General features: G+C 38.8%; 1 protein-coding gene across 4 annotated transcripts; it reads left to right on the top strand.

Annotated features, from left to right (window-relative positions):
- Positions 1 to 10: 10 nt before the first annotated feature.
- Positions 11 to 18547, top strand: LOC306987260 (heterogeneous nuclear ribonucleoprotein C). 4 transcript variants are annotated; one of them, XM_079591370.1, is made up of 10 exons: positions 11 to 239; positions 2161 to 2194; positions 3623 to 3667; positions 5728 to 5993; positions 6512 to 6584; positions 6671 to 6718; positions 7746 to 7903; positions 10834 to 10947; positions 11692 to 11810; positions 17082 to 18547. In XM_079591370.1, exons 3-10 carry the CDS (start codon positions 3663 to 3665, stop codon positions 17181 to 17183), a joined length of 885 nt encoding a protein of 294 aa, XP_079447496.1. In that variant the 5' UTR covers positions 11 to 239; positions 2161 to 2194; positions 3623 to 3662; the 3' UTR covers positions 17184 to 18547. The 4 variants fall into 4 exon arrangements, with proteins under 4 accessions (XP_079447496.1, XP_079447497.1, XP_079447498.1 ...); XM_079591372.1 differs by having other exon boundaries at positions 83 to 239; positions 5728 to 5864; XM_079591371.1 differs by lacking the exon at positions 2161 to 2194 and having other exon boundaries at positions 43 to 239.
- The last annotated feature ends 311 nt before the right edge of the window (positions 18548 to 18858 follow it).

An 18858-nucleotide genomic window follows, 5' to 3' on the forward strand; every position in this document is an offset into this window, starting at 1 on the left:
AAAGAGATGGACGCGTAAATCCACCAATCGGTGTCATCTGTTTCTTCGGCGCTTTGAAAAGCAGCCAATGAGATCAGAGGACATGCAGAGCGGGGCGGGGGTTGTTTTCAGTGCGCATTTGCTCGACGCCATTTCGTGCACTCGTCTGGTCGGCGGTGTCTACTGAACGAGCTGGTACGGACTGTATCCACAAAACAGTACAGCACCGAATTTTAATCATTTTTAGTCTTAAACTCCCGGTGAGTATTTTGATTCGAGAGATTTTTGTCACTTTTTATTTTTGACTGACTTTGAACTATCTTTGGAGAATTTTTGTGGTTTTTATTTTTTATTTTTAATGCATTTTTCTGGTCATTTTCTGCTTGGTTTTGGTGGCGTACATTTTGTGATGCCGTGGTAGAGCAGTGGAAAAAAAACATAGCCTATGCTTTGAGAGGACCGCACCATTTTATTTTTATTTTTCAAACTAGGAGTTATTTTTTTCACCCCATTTTTTGCAGGACTACTGCTAGAGCAGCTGGTTTATTTGTTTTTTTGAAGTTATTGTGGAGGAAATGTCTCATGGACCGGTGGTTGTGTTTTCAAGATGGGGTCGTTTTTCCCTCCATGTCCTGGATTCAGAATATTTATCATGTTTTAAGACCATTTTTAAGATGACAGACTGTTTTCCCCAACACGAGTAGACTATTTTTATTCAGCTGTAGACATTTGGACTGAGCATGTCCTTTTTAATACGGTTTATTTGGGCGTTATTTTTGCTCCTATTTTTGAGGGTCGTTGCGTTCCAGAATCGTGTCGATTGAATTTTCAGGCGACGTTTTTGCAGGTTTTGAATTGTTTCAGCACTTTTAATGGACTGAGAAAACACGTTTTCTGCCTCATGCAATTATCTATTTCAAAGCATGGACCATTTTAACACTTTTTACATTTTGCATCCAAGGTCTATGCGAAATCATGTAAACGGTCAATCTTTCCATTAAAAGTACATCAAGAATGATAAATTGAGCTGGTTGTATTACTATTTATTTAATAAATGTGTCAAGAAGTGGGCCAAAATCAGTATTTCTGCCTTCGCTCATGTGCTCAACTGCCCCATGCTGCATCTATTCAATTATATATTACATCATATTTGTGTGTAATTCAATATTTCAACCCATGAAGAAGCTCTTGTAGAATGTCTTGATGATATGAAAATTATATTTATGTCCTGTTGTCCTCCCTCCACACAAACACACACACACTTGCGTATGTGTAAGACTTTAATATTTTCAATGCAATTTCACATTTGAAAGTGTTTAAATGTGTTGTTGTCTTTCTCTGCTTGATATAGATTATACAAGTATTTGTCTTTTGTTTAGGTAAATGAGTATACAGAGTGCACCAAATCATGTTCATCACTAGGCACACATCAGCATCATACTCCAGCTAAAACTGGTTTTGTTTTTTATCAATAATATATGTGTAGATCAGGGGTTCCCAAACATGAGAATCAGACACACCCCGAGATATTGGGTATGAATAATCAAGCCTGTACACACCTTTTATTACATTTGGTACATTTTATATTCTCAATAGTGTTTTATGATTACTCTCAATAATCTTATGTGCAATTATAATATAGCCTGTATATGTTTAACAAAAGCTTGCATTTGATTTATGGAGTGTGGGGGGAGGAATTATAAACATTGTTTAGGATACATATTGTTATTGAATCAGTTTCGCTCTGCTTTTACACAAGAAACAAGTGTTGTAATGTGAGTAATTCCCATTTTAATTTAAAACGCTGCAAAAGACAGCTTCACTACAACTTTAAACCGTGTTTAATGACGTGGGATTGATTCAGTGTGTTATCTTTTATTTTCATTTGACTAAATTACATTTTTCACAGAACCTGCGACCCACACTTTGGGAAACCCTGGTCTAGACTGACGAATGTTGTATAACATGCATTTTAAAGTCATGAAGGTCACTCTTTCATAATCAAGTCCACATTTTACACCAAATTTGTCATAAAGATAGATTAGCCCTATCATGTAGACTTCAGGTCTGTCAGTCCAGTACACTCAATTGGTTGAAAAACATTCACTGTCTTTAGTGAGCTAAAAGGGAACACATCTCAGATGTTCATTTCTGATTTTATTCATTTTGCTTTTTTTGTAGTTTTTGAGGCAGCTTTTTTGACCCACGTCAATCCGTAAGTTGGTTTTACTTTATTCTCCACTTCCGCACCAATCTTCCTGAAAAGTGTGCAGACTAGACTCCCGCTTTTTGTGTGTAGCCTTTACTTGCTTTCATCACCTTTAAATCTGTCATAGAGTTAAAAAAAAATACTTAATAAATAGTGTGCATTTTTTGTTTATTTAGTGAAATGTTTATAGTCTGAATTAGCTTATGCAAACAAGCTAGCAAAACACTAAACCAAAGACACTGTTTTTCTGAGCCACACCTTGAGAGAATCCCAACATTTGACACTGAGGTCTTGTTTTGAGTTCGTGGTAGTGTACTATAGAGGACAATTTCAAGTATACATCTACTTTTTCTTCAGTTCATGTCGTTTAAATCTATTTTCTGTCTTTCACCGCCCCATACAAGTGCAAAGATGAGTCTTCAGCATGTTGGCCGCCATGATAGATTGTGGTAGACAAGCTTCAAGAACAATATTTAAAATTCACATTTTAAATTTTATTTCCCATTAACTTTCTTTCTGAAATACCCACATACACCATTGCATTTTCATTTGTCAGGGGTGAAAACAATGTTTACTGTATTTGAGTCTTGACTTTATACAGTAATGCTTTGCTATTGAGACATTAATCCTTAAATAGCCACATTCCCACCATTGAGAACAATAGGCATATTGTATTCAGCACACTACTCTTGATAATTTAATATTAAGACATTGAAATGGTCTTCATTCTCAAATATTGAGGAAATACAAGGGTGCATTTATACACTAACGTTAATATACAACTTATTACCAATTACAGGTCCAAATTTCCCTAAATTCATGTTTACTGTCCTGCTATCTATCATGGAGCCTGAGGAGATTGAGTTTTTCATTTGCACAGACCTCTGACTCTCTTTGGCCTTAAACTTTCATCTCTGTAATACTGAGATTTCCTGCTGACACACTGATATTCATCTCTTTGTGTTCAGTGGTCTGTAATGCAGATTAATGGTGCGTCTTAAGCTGTGCCGAGGGCATCACTTGATAGGCATCTTTAATCTCCTTTTGGCGGACGTTTCAAAGGTTTTTTTTCTTCTCATTAGCGCAGGATTTGATGCGTCATGGCTAAGAAACGTCTCTATTTGACATTTCTCTAAATTAAAAGGGTTTCAGTTTGGGATTATTGAGTGGGTTTAGATAACACTGATGACATGGCTGTTCACTTGGGATATCTGTCTTGATTTAATTTTCTTTGCCTCAAGTTTTGTACACAAACCACTGGGTGGCAGCAGGCGAACACTAGACTGCGTGTTTGACCTTGGGAAAGTGTTAAAATTGGTGTGACGTCTGTTAAAGTGGTTACATCACCCACCCACACAGTACGACCTTCACCCACAATGCACTGCTGAGCAGCAGCTCAACGGTGTCCAATAACCACCCTCTTCTCTCCAACAGAATCAGGCAGACAGACGACTCGACCTGAATTACAGACAAAATGGAGTGAGTTCTGACTATTCAACCCCCAACATCCCCCTCAGCACTTAAATATCTCAATGTGAACGTTATGTGGCAGTCTAAGCGTCCAAAGATATTTCCAAACGCCAGTTTGCCGCTCAAACGTGCCATAAGCATTGAAAATGATCCACACACATAGTGTCATAGTACTTCACAAAACCAGATACATTTTAAGGACCGTTCCATGGATATTACTCTTCATCAAACCCATTAACAAAGTAATAAAACACCTGGATGATTAGTTTCACTTCTGCATTTTTAGTTTGCATGCCATACATGTGTAAGTTGCTTGCCCAGTCCTGTCGCCCAACAAACTGCATAAACTACAACATACAAGCCCTTCTAGTTGCTCTGTGAATCTTCAGATTTCAAATGTACACCTAAGCACATTATAGTACAGTAAAGCTTCATATATGGCTGCTGTGGCTCTGATTTTAAGCATACTAGTTGATATAACTTATGAAACCTATGTGAATTATGATGCTTAAACATTTTATATTGATTGTTACACACTATCTTTTGAAATGTTTGTTCTTATCCCAAATGTCTTGTTGTCTGGTAGTAATAATAATGGACTAATTGAAAATGCAAATAGATCTGGACTGTAATCTTCATGTGGTTTTGTAAGAATTCGTTTAAAGTCAACATGAAACCAAAATGGACCACATTTTCTCAATAATAATGTGTTTCTGGTCTTATTTTGAGCGATTTGACAGTGCATGATATCATTAAAAGTAAAATGGGTTGTGGATGCCGTTTCATGTTGACTTGAACACTATACCTCCAGAACTGATCTGATCTCACTAGCTGGTTTCCATCCACTTATTTTTGTGAATTTTGGGATATTGCATCAAAACAAATCTTAAAATAGGCATAAAGTATGCACTTTTCCATCTGATAAGAAGACATGCACATTAACTATTATGGAAAACGACAAAAAAACAACTTTAATCAGATAACTAACCAACAGACCAATCTCATTACACAGCATCTCAATTTTTGTTTACTTGACAACAATGAACTAAAAATGGAAGAGTTCTTCCTTTTGTGTTTGTCAAACGATGTCAAAAGATCCCCGTTCACACGGATCCTCGAAAGTGGCTAAAACACTATTCTGCTGCCATGTGGCGATGCCATTTTGTAAAGAAACACTTCGCACCTGTAGACTAAATGTAATAGGCGTGACGTCACCATTTTCACAAATTTGTGTTTTTGTAGTTTACACAGATGATAACTGTATAGTTGTGAAACACGTTTTCTAAAGTTTGTGTTTTCAGGCCCCCAAAACGCCATTGGCATGTGAATGAACGGCCAAACACATGCAAATGTTACATTTTTAGTTGAAAATGTTGTCGTGTAAAAGGCCCCTCAGTCATTCTGAAATGCTTGAGCTAAAGTCTGTCGTCAAAATGATGGTTTAATTCCCTCCCAGAACGGTCTCAGACGGTTGCGTTCCCAAACATAAGGCATCCGAACTCAATAGAGAACATGTTTCCCAGTTTGCAGAAACTTCCTTTTTATTATGGTTACTTAAGTTTCCTGAGAAGCGGTGAATTTATTCTCTTGAACGCACGGGATTGAAAGGCTATGTCCAAATTTAGGCTGTTTACACGACAACGATAGAAACAGTTTTTCCTTTGAGTTTTCCGCTTCTAGACGACGCCATTGTCAAATCGATCCCATTTCCCACTGATCCGTGAAAACGGCTAAAACACCTGTATTCTGCTGCCAGGCCAGTAGATGGCGATTAAACACTATAGACTGAACATGTAATACACGTGCATGACGTCTATAGTCTTCAGAGATTCACATTTTTGTTGTTTACTCAGAGACCGTTTTCATTTGCCCAAAACTCCGTTGTCGTGTAAACGAACGCCCAAAATGCATTAAAAGTTTTACGTTTTTAATTGAAAATGGTTAAATTCGCAACTTTGGATGGAAACGGCTACTGAGGCCATTATTGTTATCGACAAGCTAATTTCTCGCTTTTCTTTCCCGTCTTTGTCAATCTTCTGCACCCCTTCCATTCCTCTCTTTTCGCCCAGACATTCCCCCACAACCAGCAGCCTGATGGCCAGTAACGTCACCAACAAGACGGATCCGCGCTCGCTGAACTCCCGGGTCTTCATCGGGAACCTCAACACCATGCTGGTGACCAAGGCTGATGTGGAGGCCATCTTCAGTAAGTACGGGAAGATCGTGGGCTGCTCCGTGCACAAAGGCTTCGCGTTCGTCCAATACGCCAATGAGAGGAACGCCAGAGCGGCGGTCGGGGGAGAAGACGGCAGGATGATCGTCGGACAGGTGCTCGGTAAGTATATTTCAAATCAGCAACTAAATCTGATATTAACAGTCCCATAAAAGCGTACATTTAGTTGCTGCTTTGAAATATGTCAATTAAATGTGAATTTGGCAAGCAGTTTTTGAGATTTCAGGTTTTCCCCATTTACTGCAAGTAATTGGGAAATCTCACAAAAATGTCCACTGAAAATCAAAAGAATAAGGAATTATGTTTTGCAAGTAAAGCTTAATTTTAGGAACATTACGTTTTTGCATTCTGACATAATTTTCATGACATTTTAGCATGCTTCCATCCAAATTCTCATTAGTAAAGTTATTAATAAAAACAAAATTCAATTTTTATGATCTTTTAAAAAGTATTACGATTCTGCAAAACCAAGTCTAACCATTCCAAGATGTTTTACATGTGTGCTAAATGTCTACATGCATGAGCACCTCATGTTTACATTTACATTCGTTTATTTAGCAGACGCTTTCATCCAAATTGACTGTCTCGTGGTTTAATGTTTAATCTTTCTGCTTTTTTAGATATTAATCTGGCTGGTGAGCCAAAACCTCATCGGTCTAAGACTATTAAACGTTCTGCAGGAGATATGTACAGGTTTGCATTTTATATTATTATTCTATTTGATATAGTTTGTGTTGATGTGATTTCCACTGTTAATTCTTTGCCTTCTCCTCCCACAGTCCTTCGTTCGACCTGGACTATGACTTTCAGAGAGATTACTACGACAGGTGAGCGCTCACTCTTGGTGCATTGTGTAATCTTTAGGAGGATCTGTAGACAGAAATGCAATATAATATACATAACTGTTTTCAGTGGTGTATGGAGACCCTACATAATGAACCGTTATGTTTTTATTACCTTAGAATCATAGATATTATATAATAAAGGCTAGATGTCTCGTCCGCGCTGCTGGCCAATGGAGGTCGACGTCCGCACCTGGCGGCCATCTTGCCACAGTCAGCTCGCTCACTCGTAACATTGTTTTAATGGTGCATGTACTTTTTAAATAACCATAACTTACTAAATTTTCTACCAATTTTCAAACTGGTTTGTTTGTTATAAACGTCAGAGATGTAGTTAGCTGCATACTTATGAATAATTATTATATTATATATTTCAACATGTTCAAGCATCCAGAATTATAGCCACGTTAATAACGTTTGTAAGAAACCAAACCGTTTGTAAATCCGTCAAGATTTCATCGAGATAAGAGGATTTGTGTTCGTGCAGATCACTCATCTCACAGAAAGCTTCCCTGTGACAAGATGGCCGCCGGGTGATGCCTTTCGAGACTCCGCCGTAAGACATCTAGCCTTTATTGTGTAGATCTATGCTTAGAATGAGCTGTTTCTACATTGTCCCCTTACATCGCCATGTTTCTACAGTGGCCCTGAACGGACAAACCTGTTTGTTTAGCAAAGAAGCTAGCTAAAGTCAGTGAATAAAACACTGATGAACAAGTAACAATAATAATCGTAATAACATTGTTTTACTGAATAATAAAGTGAACATCATTTCTTAATTTATCTTTGTAAAGAAACCTCATTGCTTAACTGGCTACTCTGCTCTCTCAGACGACGACGACATCACTTCCTGTCGGCCACCGTAACTTCTGTTGATTGCAATTCGCAACCTCACCACTAGATGCTGCTAAAAATGACACACTGCACCTTTAAAGGCTTTTAATGTCGGATTTGATGGAGTGCTCGATTCCCGAAGCGTGTGTGTTAATCTGAGCGTGTGTGTGTGTTTCAGGATGTACTCGTACCCGTCACGCGTCCCCCCGCCCCCTCCTCCCCCGCTGTCGCGAGCGGTGATCCCGTCCAAACGCGCGCGAGTGAGCGTCAGCGGCGGCAGTCGCAGGACCAAGAGCAGCTTCTCCTCCAAGAGCGGCCAGCGCACCTCCCGCACCAGTGAGAGCTTTCCCTTTTACTCACTCAGGGGTCCTACACAGATTGGGAAAAACTTTTTATTTTTATTTGTTTAATTTTCAGGTCTGTAGAAATAGAGTAGACTGCAGTAGTCAACATTTGAAGTGGATCAAAAAAATACATCAAAGTTTTCCTAAGACAAGCACGGGTATTGTTCAAAATTCATCTATAACTTTGAAGAAAGGTTTTGATCCACTTCAAATGTTGACTACTGTAGTTAAATGCATCATACAAGCAGAGTGTTTTCATGACTAGGGTTCGATACTTTTTAGGCACCGAGCGAATTGCTTTGATACCATCAAGTATTAAAAAACAGTCTGGTTGTTCAGGACCAAATTTCGATACCTAAGGGGTTAATCTCGTCAAGATCAGTGAGCCAATAAGCATGCAGCATGATTGGCTGTGGCATCAAGGAGAGAAACACTAGTTTACATCGGTTACGCTGAGAGACGTGGCTCACACTGTATGATGGGTGCGTTTCCCTCTATAAACACAGGTTCACTGTCCTGTGGAGATGACGAGTCGGCAAAGTCAACTTTTGCAGCTGAATCCAAAAACACTAGTTTATTAATAAACAATGAATGTGTCCTTGCTATTTTTTTCTGACATATTCATAATCATTAGGCTACTTTTGCCAGTGCTTTACGGAAAGCTGTATGCGTGTTCTTGAGCGTGAGGCATGTATTCTGCCCCCCAGTGGCCTGTATGAGCGCTTGCGTATGTAAAAAGGCTTTTTTTATTTTTCTTTGTAGGTAATGTAATATTGTTAAAATTTGTCCAAAAAAAAGTGTTGTTCAGGAACCAATAATCGATATCGAACATTTTTGAACGATACCCAGCTCTATTCAAGTCAAAAGTTTGGGATATAGCATTAAAAAAACGCTAGCAGAAAACGCCAAAATGCGCATAAATGTAAAAACTGCCCATCATAATTAATGCGCTCAATTGAGTCGGATAAGCTTTTTATCCGATAAGAAAACATACGCAGAAACTACGGTGGAAACGCATTTACCGAATCAGTTCCCGATGCGCATCAGAAGTCATGTGACTTTGCGATGAGACGGCATAACTGGACTAATCCGCATCCGAAAGCAAGATTACGCTATTGCGTTTCGTCTGCAAAAAATGTGTTATATACAAAATTATGATATACAGCAGCTTCTTCCACTGCATCAACTTCAATTTTTCTTAGTGATATTTAGTGCCAGTTTATCAGAAAGTGACGGTTTTGTTCACTTCGGCTCACTGGATGGAAACAGTATTTGCAAACGTTTTATTCGATATTCCAATTTTGCGCACAAGTAAGATTTAATAAATTCAATGTGCGCACTCATTACACAAAGCTCCGTCTTTTACCATAAGCGAGTCTCTTTTGAACTTCACTAATCGAATGTGTGTGTGCCACTCGAACCAGCAACAGATAAATCAGACCGAACCACGATTACAGTCCCAAACCCATGTGTCAGAGGTGAAGATGTGCTGCTTCTAAAAGCATTTTAGCTTTATTTCTCATCATGCAAGCACATCATCACTTGACCAATGAAAAATACCTGTGAAAATATGAATATTTACAGATGACTCTACTATATACCAAATATAATACTGTATGAACCATTTATGTTAAATATAGGCTACTCTGAAAAAATCTACAGAGAGGTTTCCATTTTGAAATGGAAAATGTGTAGGAACCCTGATTCCTTAATCTATTTTAAATACATTTTCTGTGTTAACTTCTTTGAATAATGATTACAATGTAAAATAACTTGTAAAATAAAGTGTAATTTATTCCTGTGATTAAAGCTGAATTTTCAGCATCATTACTCCAGTGTCTAGGGATGCTCATTTCGGTTAATTTTATTAATATTTTTTAAACTTAAATTAACAAATTAAGATGACAAGAAGAAAACACTGAATCAGTCAAATAAGAATAGCAGGCCTCAATCCACAGCTTGTCTAGTTCTTATTTAAAATAAGTCACATGTCTACATGATGTGGGGTTAGTCTGGGTCTCTGATGGCACAGATGTCCCGGGAATACAGAGATAGCGTATCGCTAGTGGCCAACTTCGGAAAGCGCCTTTCGTTTGCTTGTGGATGTTTGCTTTGCAAGTGAGCCGATTGCATTGTACACTTGCACTACTGCTTTATTTTAACACCGCGTAGCATATTTTGCAAGTAACTTCGTCGCTCTTTCTGTCGAAATGGTCCCACACAGTCGGCTACTTTTCGCTTGCTCAGCGAAATATGTCTTTAGGCGCGTGCGGTTGCGCGTCGACGCACCCCGTGAGTTGACAAATATAGGCTATATACTATTTTTTTTTTTTACCATGCAGCAAACAACAAAAAATAAAGCTAAAAAAAATAATATATATATTTAAAAAAAATATATATATATTTTTTTTTTACCGTTTAACTGATAGTATTAATCGGTCTAAATTTGTACTTTCGGTTAACAGTTAAACGGTCAATATGAGCATCCCTGGTGTCACATGATCCTTCAGAAATCAGCATAATAATTTGATGCTCAAGAAACATTTCTGAATATTATCAGTGTTGAAAACAGTTGCGCTGCTTCTCAATTCTGTGGAAACTGGGATACATTTGTATTTAGGATTCTGTGCTTGAACAGCATTTATTGGAAATGAAAGCTTTTGTATGTTATATAAAGTATTTCTTTCAAACTATTGAATGATTTCTTGCTGAATAATACTTTTTAAAAAATCCTCAAACTTTGGAATGGTAATATCACTGTGACACTGAAGACTGGAGTTATGGTGCTGGAAATTCAGCTTTGATCACAGGAATAAATAATAAATTTTACAATATATTCACATAGAAAAATGTTTTACTGTATTATAGATACTGTAGTGTACATTTGGGCTAATAAGTGTGTGTGTGTGTGTGTGTGTGCAGTGAGAACTGATGATCTACAAACCATTAAGAAGGAGCTGACTCAGATTAAGCACAAAGTGGACTATCTGCTGGAGAGCCTGGAGCGCATGGAGAGAGACCACAGCAAGAAATCAGGTACAAGACCCGTTTATATCCACAATTCTGGTGCACAAATGACCACTTTTACATACAATCTGACAACTTTATATAGTGCTCGATCTTGAAGACGTCCATTATCATCTTTTCAAGCGAATCGTAGTAACAGTGATCTTTTATGTCCTCGTAACGGTGTTAAAATACACTATATAGCCGTGTTTCCACCACAGGAACTCTGAACTTTGAGGTGATAGTTCAGAGTATCGCCCTGCTTGCGAGAGAGTACTTCTTTCAGGGTTCAGGAACTTTCAGGCCTGGGACTCGGGGTCAAAATGTGTGTCTTGGCGAGTATTTCCGTAAAGACAGTCAGTTATGTCTTACCTTGGGAAAGAAATGGGATGCGTGTCTTTTATTAGATCCGTGCATTCAGTCTTAAAGCCTAATGCAAAACCCTGCTGCAGTCTGTCATTAATGTTAAAGACAATCACTCGCTGCTCTTGACTGAATAACTTAACTAGTTTTAATAAAAATATATGGATATTTAATTCATACAGTGAAGACTAGGCAGTGTTTTAAAGTTTAACTCTGAGTTTAATGACTTTGACAACTGATTGTTGTTTAATGTAATACTGTGTTTTAAATTGTGCGAATGGATAAGTCCATAGGCTTGTTCTAGTCTGGATATTCTGGATCGTACGTCTCAGATCATGATTCATATCATGGATTGTGATCGTGATATGAAAACTTTACACAATCCCTGATTCGTTCTGTGTGTCTGCGCAGATGTGAAGGGTGCTAAACCAGAGGAGGTGTCGCCACAGCACTCCAGCGGGAAGAAGGAGCGCGAGAGCGCGGAGATGAACGACTACGAGGATGAAGGAGACCTGCTGGAGGAAGAGGAGGTGAGAGGGCGAGAAACAGAGTGAGAAATCTCGGGTCCTAACCAGACACGATGCGATGAGATTCCAGCGACAAATAATTTGTCTGTCGACAATAGACGCGACGCGACTGCGAGATGTGTAAAAATATATCAAAACCCACAGCCAATCAGAGCAGTGTGTGGGCGGAGTCTAAGTGCACAGCACGAGAGAGTAATCAAATTAAATTAACAAATATTACACCATTAAAAAAATACATACGGAGTTACTAAAACCATCTTTGTTCACAGTTTGAACGCTCTTGTTTCCATTTGTTTAATTTCAAGATCTGAGGTGAATTATCCAGTGTTGCTTTTCCAGCTACAAAGCTGGTGCGCTAAATGATATTCAAAGTCACATGACACGCTTTTAACATTAAATAAAGCACATAAACAGTGCCTGAGATTATCATTGCCACACTTTGTGTTTGTTGTTCCAGCGCGACGGCGCAGAAAAATAGAATCCGTTTCTAAAATAGTCGCCACGGCTGGTTAGGACAAAAACTCTGTTTAACATGGAAAATATGCGTAGTTAGGATATGGGGTTAGCCTGCGTTTACACTTGGCATTAACATGCAACCTGTATCCAATTAGTTAATTCATGTCAATTGTAAGCGCAGCCATGGTTGACTACGATAGGCTTAGTCGACAATTTTATTAATCGTTTGGTTTTGAAAAAGTGGCGAATCACACGGGCTGTAATCAGTGGCGTAGCAAGCTTTTCAAAAGTGTGGGAATGGATGTGGTCAGGGCTGTAAAAATATGTTGTGTGGACCTCTGTCCCTCTAGCAGGGTTCCCGCGGGGTCTTAAAAAGTCTAAAATTCTGAACTTTAAATTTAAGGCCCTTAAATGTCTTAAAAACGGCCCGATTTTCATCCGAGGTCTTAAATTTAATTTAGTCAGGTCTTAAAAAGGTTTTACCCTCGTTCATTTCCTGAAATGCTGGCCACACAAAGTTATTACAAAGTAGCAAAAAAGTATCGAGTCATAGCCTACAAAGCGGAGCTGTAGCAGGGGTCTCCAACACGTCGCTCGCGAGCTACCAGCAGCTCGTGGCCTGATTGGCAGTAGATACCAAAGAGGCCGTTCATATATTGCGTCTTTTGCGTGCTCAAGTTCGTTATTTAAAATTTAGGCGCGCGGCAAGCGCACTCATATTAGAAGCAATGCGGGCGTTTTTTCCAGGCGGAGCGAGATAAAAAAAAAAGCTAAACTTTTCAGAATTCTGCAAGCGCACCGCAGGTCATGTGACAAGAACCAACCAATCCGCTTCACCCTTTCCGTAACAACATTGAAAGCTCAGTCAACATGAAGGATGGGGGTGCACCGTGCACCCAAACACTACAGGTGTTTTTCTCTTCTCCGTAAATATATAATGGCTACAGCAAGCGTTTATCAGCGGTGGAAATCCTACTGTCGTTGTGGAGAGCGCAGTGCATGGTTGCATAGCAACGACAGACGCAACGGGAAAATCAGACCAAATCTTACTATTAATAATAAAAAATAAGCTAATCTGCATTGTAAATGTCAGTAATTTATCTTTTTTTTTTTGACACATTAATTCTATAAAAAAATATTTAAAGGCTGAAATACTTGAGGTTTATCTTTTTATAAAACCTTTTTTGTCAAAACTTTATTTGAATTTGTACATGTTATTAGATGACATGTTGCAAGACACTCTTTTAAAATCTAGCCATAATTTTTTATGTTATTATTTTAATGTTTATTTAAACAAAAAGTGCATATTGATGCTAATTTTATTTGTTATTTGCTGGTTAATGCGTCATGTAGGTCTTAAATTGAAATCTTTATGGTCTTAAAATGTCTTAAAAAGGTCTTAAATTTGACGTACTGAAACCTGCATGAACCCTGTCTAGGGACTCCAAATTTTTTTTACATTTTAAGGTTAAATGCATCAATCTGGTGCACTTTGAGAGCTCAAAATTAAGAGCTTCAACCAGCTTCGACCCATGAACTGTGCACACTGAACAAAGAAAAAGCATGGACTTGTACCTAAAGAGGGCTCAAACATCTTTTAAGTTATGATATAGAGTCTACATTATGACTGGTGTTTTAGAATGCCAAACATTTATATAATTATTCCTATGATGGAAAATCCATATAGCCTATAAATGTATGCTACTGTATAAATTAAAATTTCAAAAGTATAGAATAGGAAAATTACAAAACTTTTGTCCTAATTTCTTCACTTGCAAGAAATAAACACTTGAGCTTTTGTTTTGGAGAAAACACCAGATCACCATGTTGATCGCGTGAGCAAAGTGTGCACTTTTCACGCAGCACAAACAGAATGCCTACTTAAAGTCTTGTGCTGTTTAGTCTAAAAAACAAAATATAATACCGAAAACACTCGACATGTCAACAAAACATAAACATAACATCTTCCCAAACCCATATCAAGCTTATTTAAAAACCTCGAAAGCATAAACACTCATTCAAAGTACCTTTAAAAGGGAGATGTAAATAACCATAACCATAAGTTCCCGCCTCCTCAGCACGAGCTGACCGATAAATCTAACACACCAAGAGAGGCGGGACTTAAAGGATAATTCCGGTATTTAACACCTTGAGTCTATATTGTAGTTTGTTTTGGATGAACAAAAGTGGTGGACAACATTTTTTTGACAATGGTTCCTCTCTCGAGTTTTTGACTATAAAAGAATTGGCCATGGACCCATTTAACATTGGAGTCAATGGCCATGTCCGAAAATGTCATTAAAACAGCCAATAATGTTCGTTTACAAAACTGTGCAACTCACCGAGTGATTAGTGGTGTTAGTTGATGTTCCAGAAACAAAAAGTGTTGCGAAATACAGTTTCTGTCGTGTTTTATTCGTCATTTTGTAAAATCCCATTGTTGAAAAAATAGTTCCACTATAGCAAAATAAACGGATTGGAATCATACATTGCGACGATATATTGTTTATAATCATCAACGAACACCACTAACCACTCGGTGAGTTTAACAGTTTTGTAAACTAACATTATTGGCTGTTTTAATGACATTTTCGGACATGCCCGTTGACTCCAATGTTAAATGGGTCCATGGCCAATTCTATTTTAGTCAAAAACTCGAGAGAGGAACCATTGTCAACAAAATGTTGTCCACCACTCTTGTTCATCCAAAACAAACTACAATATAGACTCAAGGTGTTAAATACCGGAATTATCCTTTAAGGCAGAACAGCCAATCATCAGCCAGTCACGCTCAAAGCCGGTGTCGTGTTCGAGAGGGAGGGGGAGAGGAGCCGCTGCGAGCGCACACACAGAGCGGCCAGAGAAACGGAGGAGCGACTGTAGTAAGGCGTTTGTGCAAAACTGCGGAAAACTGCAGGAAAAGTGCGGGTGTTGAACCCTCTCACCGGGAAAACTGGGTGTTTAAACAGGTGCGACGCCCCTGAATGGACCGTTAACGGCAGGAAAACATTCGCCTATCATTTATCGACCTTAAAATATGGCTTATCACTTTACAAGTCTGCTCACTCTAATGTTAACCTGGACAAATGTCCGCTATTATTAACGAATATACAAGCGTTTGTGTGAAGAGCTCTTACTGCACTATTGCAGGCACCGTGCATCACTTGAGTTTAACTTAAAATACTCTAGTCATTTTTGGTCATACAGATAAGAGTAATGCAAACTGTAAAGGGTCTACTTTTTTTTTGTAACCTCACAAAAACGTGGTAACGCTTAACAATAAGGTTCAGTAGTTGACATTAGTTAAACGGATACTTCAGGATTTAGCATTAAGCTTTGTATCAGTAGAAAACCTGTAGTATTTTCACATTACCGTGCTTCCCTCCCTCATGTCCCCCTCAGACGAGAGATTTATGTATTTTTTGTCTGTAAAAAATCCTCAATGACGCAAAAATCATAATTTTCCGTCATCGGAGGCTTTTTTGTCCAGAGGCTCGAGACTCCAGCCAGTAGGAGGCGCTAGATCCGCATGTTCTCAGCCCGCCCATAGAGGGATCTCACTCACAGACTGAACAAACAGTGTCAGCCGTCTTTTATTTGGAAGCTAAGCTAACAGGCTCTTGTTCTGTGGAGAAAGCGGAGTAGTAGCGGTTATCATCCTCTTTTTCCCGGACATGTCCAGCCGTCGAGATTGTCCAAAATGTCCGGGATTCGGCTTTTGCTTTCTGCCGTCGCCATTCATTGTTTACTCGCACACCTTTTGTTTCATTCGGACTGAATTCACTCCGATTGGTGAATCTGAATATAGTGTTTACATGAACGCTAAACAAGTGATCGGTTGATGTGAGTTTTAACATTGCTAAGAGAATTCCCGCTCCTCCGTGAGAGATACGAGACCGGTGCCGCTCATCAGTAATCACGCCACCGGCCTCGCGTCGTTCTCCCACGGCCGTCAGTCTCGTCCCGCTCGCCGCAGTGAACATGATGAATGGCGACTGTAGAACGCAAAAGCCGAATCCCGAACATTTTGGGCGATCTCGAAATCCCGGGCAGACTCGTCACGGAGACTCACTAGTAGGATAGCCTTGTTGTTTAACTGCGCTCTTACCGGTAGGCGTGGCTTGGGAATGGCCTCCTAGGGCAGTGAAGCAAGTGCATTCTGGGAGTTGTTGTCTTTCATCCACATGAGCCACAAATACATTTTCTGGCTTTTCTCAGTCTAGAAGGCTCCAAATTCAAAAATAATTTCACATTTCTACCACATAAATGACCCATTTTAAATACACATTAATCTTTCCAGAGGTGAAGTATCCCTTCTTATAATCTTTGTTCATGTTAGTTCACAGTGCATTAACTAATGTTAACAAATACAACCTTTTGATTTTAATAATGTAGTTAAAAAGGTAGTTAACTAATGAACCTTTTTGTAAAGCGTTACCCAAACCGTTGTTTTTGTAAAATAATGGCGCTTTCTGTCGATTCGATCTTGAACTTGAGCGCATCTCATAAATGAACCGAAACTAAGTGTAGCCTATACTTGTCTCACAGACATGAGAAATGTATCTATAGAAAGCTTGAAATTTGAATGAACATAAATATTCTCAGATTATGTAATCCGTAAGTATATGTAATGTAAGCTTTATGTGTGCATGTGAGCACTTATTAGCCTATGTATTTTATATAGAATTAAAGGCACATATTATGGCTTATTAATATAAACGCGCCATTAGTCAACTAATGGCTTAAATGAACGATGACTAGTTGACTAGAAAAATCTAAGCCTCGCTCCTATTCACTCTACGCATTTGGTTTGTGCAGATCAAGAGTCGAGGAAGAGAGGATGATGAGGAGGAGGAAGAGGAGGGTGAGCAGGAGGAAGGAGAGGACGACGGAGACAGCGCCAACGGGGACAACTCTTAAACGCCACGGACACACATGCATGCTCACCGTGAGATATAGAGTAGATCCTCTGACCCGTAATGCACAACTGAAGTTTCATTTCATAAGTCCAGAACGATTTCTAAGACTCCGTGGATCATGACAGCGAATCTCTGCTTGACAAATGACACTTTTAGACTGATCAATCGCATGATTGCAACTGCCGTACTCTGAGATCCTTGCATTCAAAAACAGCAAAAACTGGTACGTTTTCTGCTTTAGGGGCGACGCTTTCGGCCGTTCATCTCCAACATTGACATTAATGCACAGGTTTGCAGCAAACTTACCATGTCAAGCTGTTTTAAGACTGGCGTCCTGAAAGCTCGAGTGTGTTTGCGTGAGATTTGGAGGAGGAGCTACTGAGCTAGATGTTTTATGATTGGATTTTTAACAGATGGTTGTGCGTATCTGAAGTTTAGAGCAAAAAAAAAAAAAACTAGTTGTGTTAAACAAATACAAATCGACATCCTAAACCAACTAATGTTGGTGTACTTGGTGGGACAGTGGTTTAGTGATTGACAAATTGATAGGGCCAATCAGAATGCATCAAATTTAGATATTAGAGATCTTAAAGAGACACTAACGTGCATTTTGTACCTTATCAATTGGTTTGCACTAACCGTATTCTGCCAGTACAAACAAACTGGATTGTCGAACCTTGAAAGACAAGGTGTTCCCACTTCAGACACGTGCTGGACCTTCTGGTTTGTTGTTTTTAAAGTCTTCGAGCACTGCATTAGCTAGTGATGATAACAGTGGCTTGAGTTTGAGCTCATTCACATTTTAAACCAGCCTGTGCAGAAAGATATTGCGTTTAAATACCCAAGAACGTCTTTCTTCTCCAATGCTTTTCATGGTTCTTGTGGTTGTGAAACCCTTCTGTCCAGATCCTAAAAGCACTGTTCGTCGTCGTCGTCCTCTTTCCCAACACACACTAGACAATTATTAGATTGGTTTGGCTCACATTAGTCTCAAATGACACTCCTGAAGATCGTGTGTGTGTGTGTGTGTGTTGAAGCTCAACAATGTTTTTCTAGGACTGATTTTGGGAGTAAATGTATTACTCGTGCTGACCAGTGGGCGGCAGTGTGGCCCAGTTATGTTATTTAACCTCTCAGAAATACTGTATGATTGAAGGAAACCTTTTTATATTCAATAAGGCATCACTAAGTTTGGATTGTACAGTCAACGTAATTTTACCTATCGGTTTGTGTTTGTGTACAGTGACACTAAGAGGTGAGTTTGCTTCTGATAAATACCAGATGTGTTTTGTTTTCTTCATTTGTTCTGTTCGTCTTTTGTTTGGTCTGTGTATTAAGTTTCAATAAAACTACAAATGTTCATGAAATGTTTGCTGTTATTATTGGAGCTTATTAGACTGCTAATTGTTTTCAAAAGTTCTTTCCAATTATTAGTCTTACCAATAATGTTTCTTTCCCCCACAAGTAGCCGTGTGGTGTGACGAAGTGCCCTGTTATCTGGATTTAATTGAATGCAGCCTTAGAGCGAGCTGAACACGATGCTCAAGTGAGTGAGGTCTTCAACGGGATTGATTCACTTTAGGGAAACAATTTGCTTCATTTCAATGAACTTAATTAAAAGAAACACTGATTAATTGGAGTCATTCAATGGCGTTCCCAGTAGACTCTGCACTTTA

This window comes from Phoxinus phoxinus (genome assembly GCF_949152265.1).
Source record: "Phoxinus phoxinus genome assembly, chromosome: 2".
Taxonomy (NCBI): domain Eukaryota; kingdom Metazoa; phylum Chordata; class Actinopteri; order Cypriniformes; family Leuciscidae; genus Phoxinus; species Phoxinus phoxinus.

What these genes read in the sequence shown, in the direction of transcription:
- LOC306987260 (XM_079591370.1), top strand. An exon ending in CCAGCGCACCTCCCGCACCA is followed by an intron (nt 7,904 to 10,833) that starts GTGAGAGCTTTC and finishes GTGTGTGTGCAG; the next exon opens with TGAGAACTGATGATCTACAA. An exon ending in AGACCACAGCAAGAAATCAG is followed by an intron (nt 10,948 to 11,691) that starts GTACAAGACCCG and finishes GTGTCTGCGCAG; the next exon opens with ATGTGAAGGGTGCTAAACCA.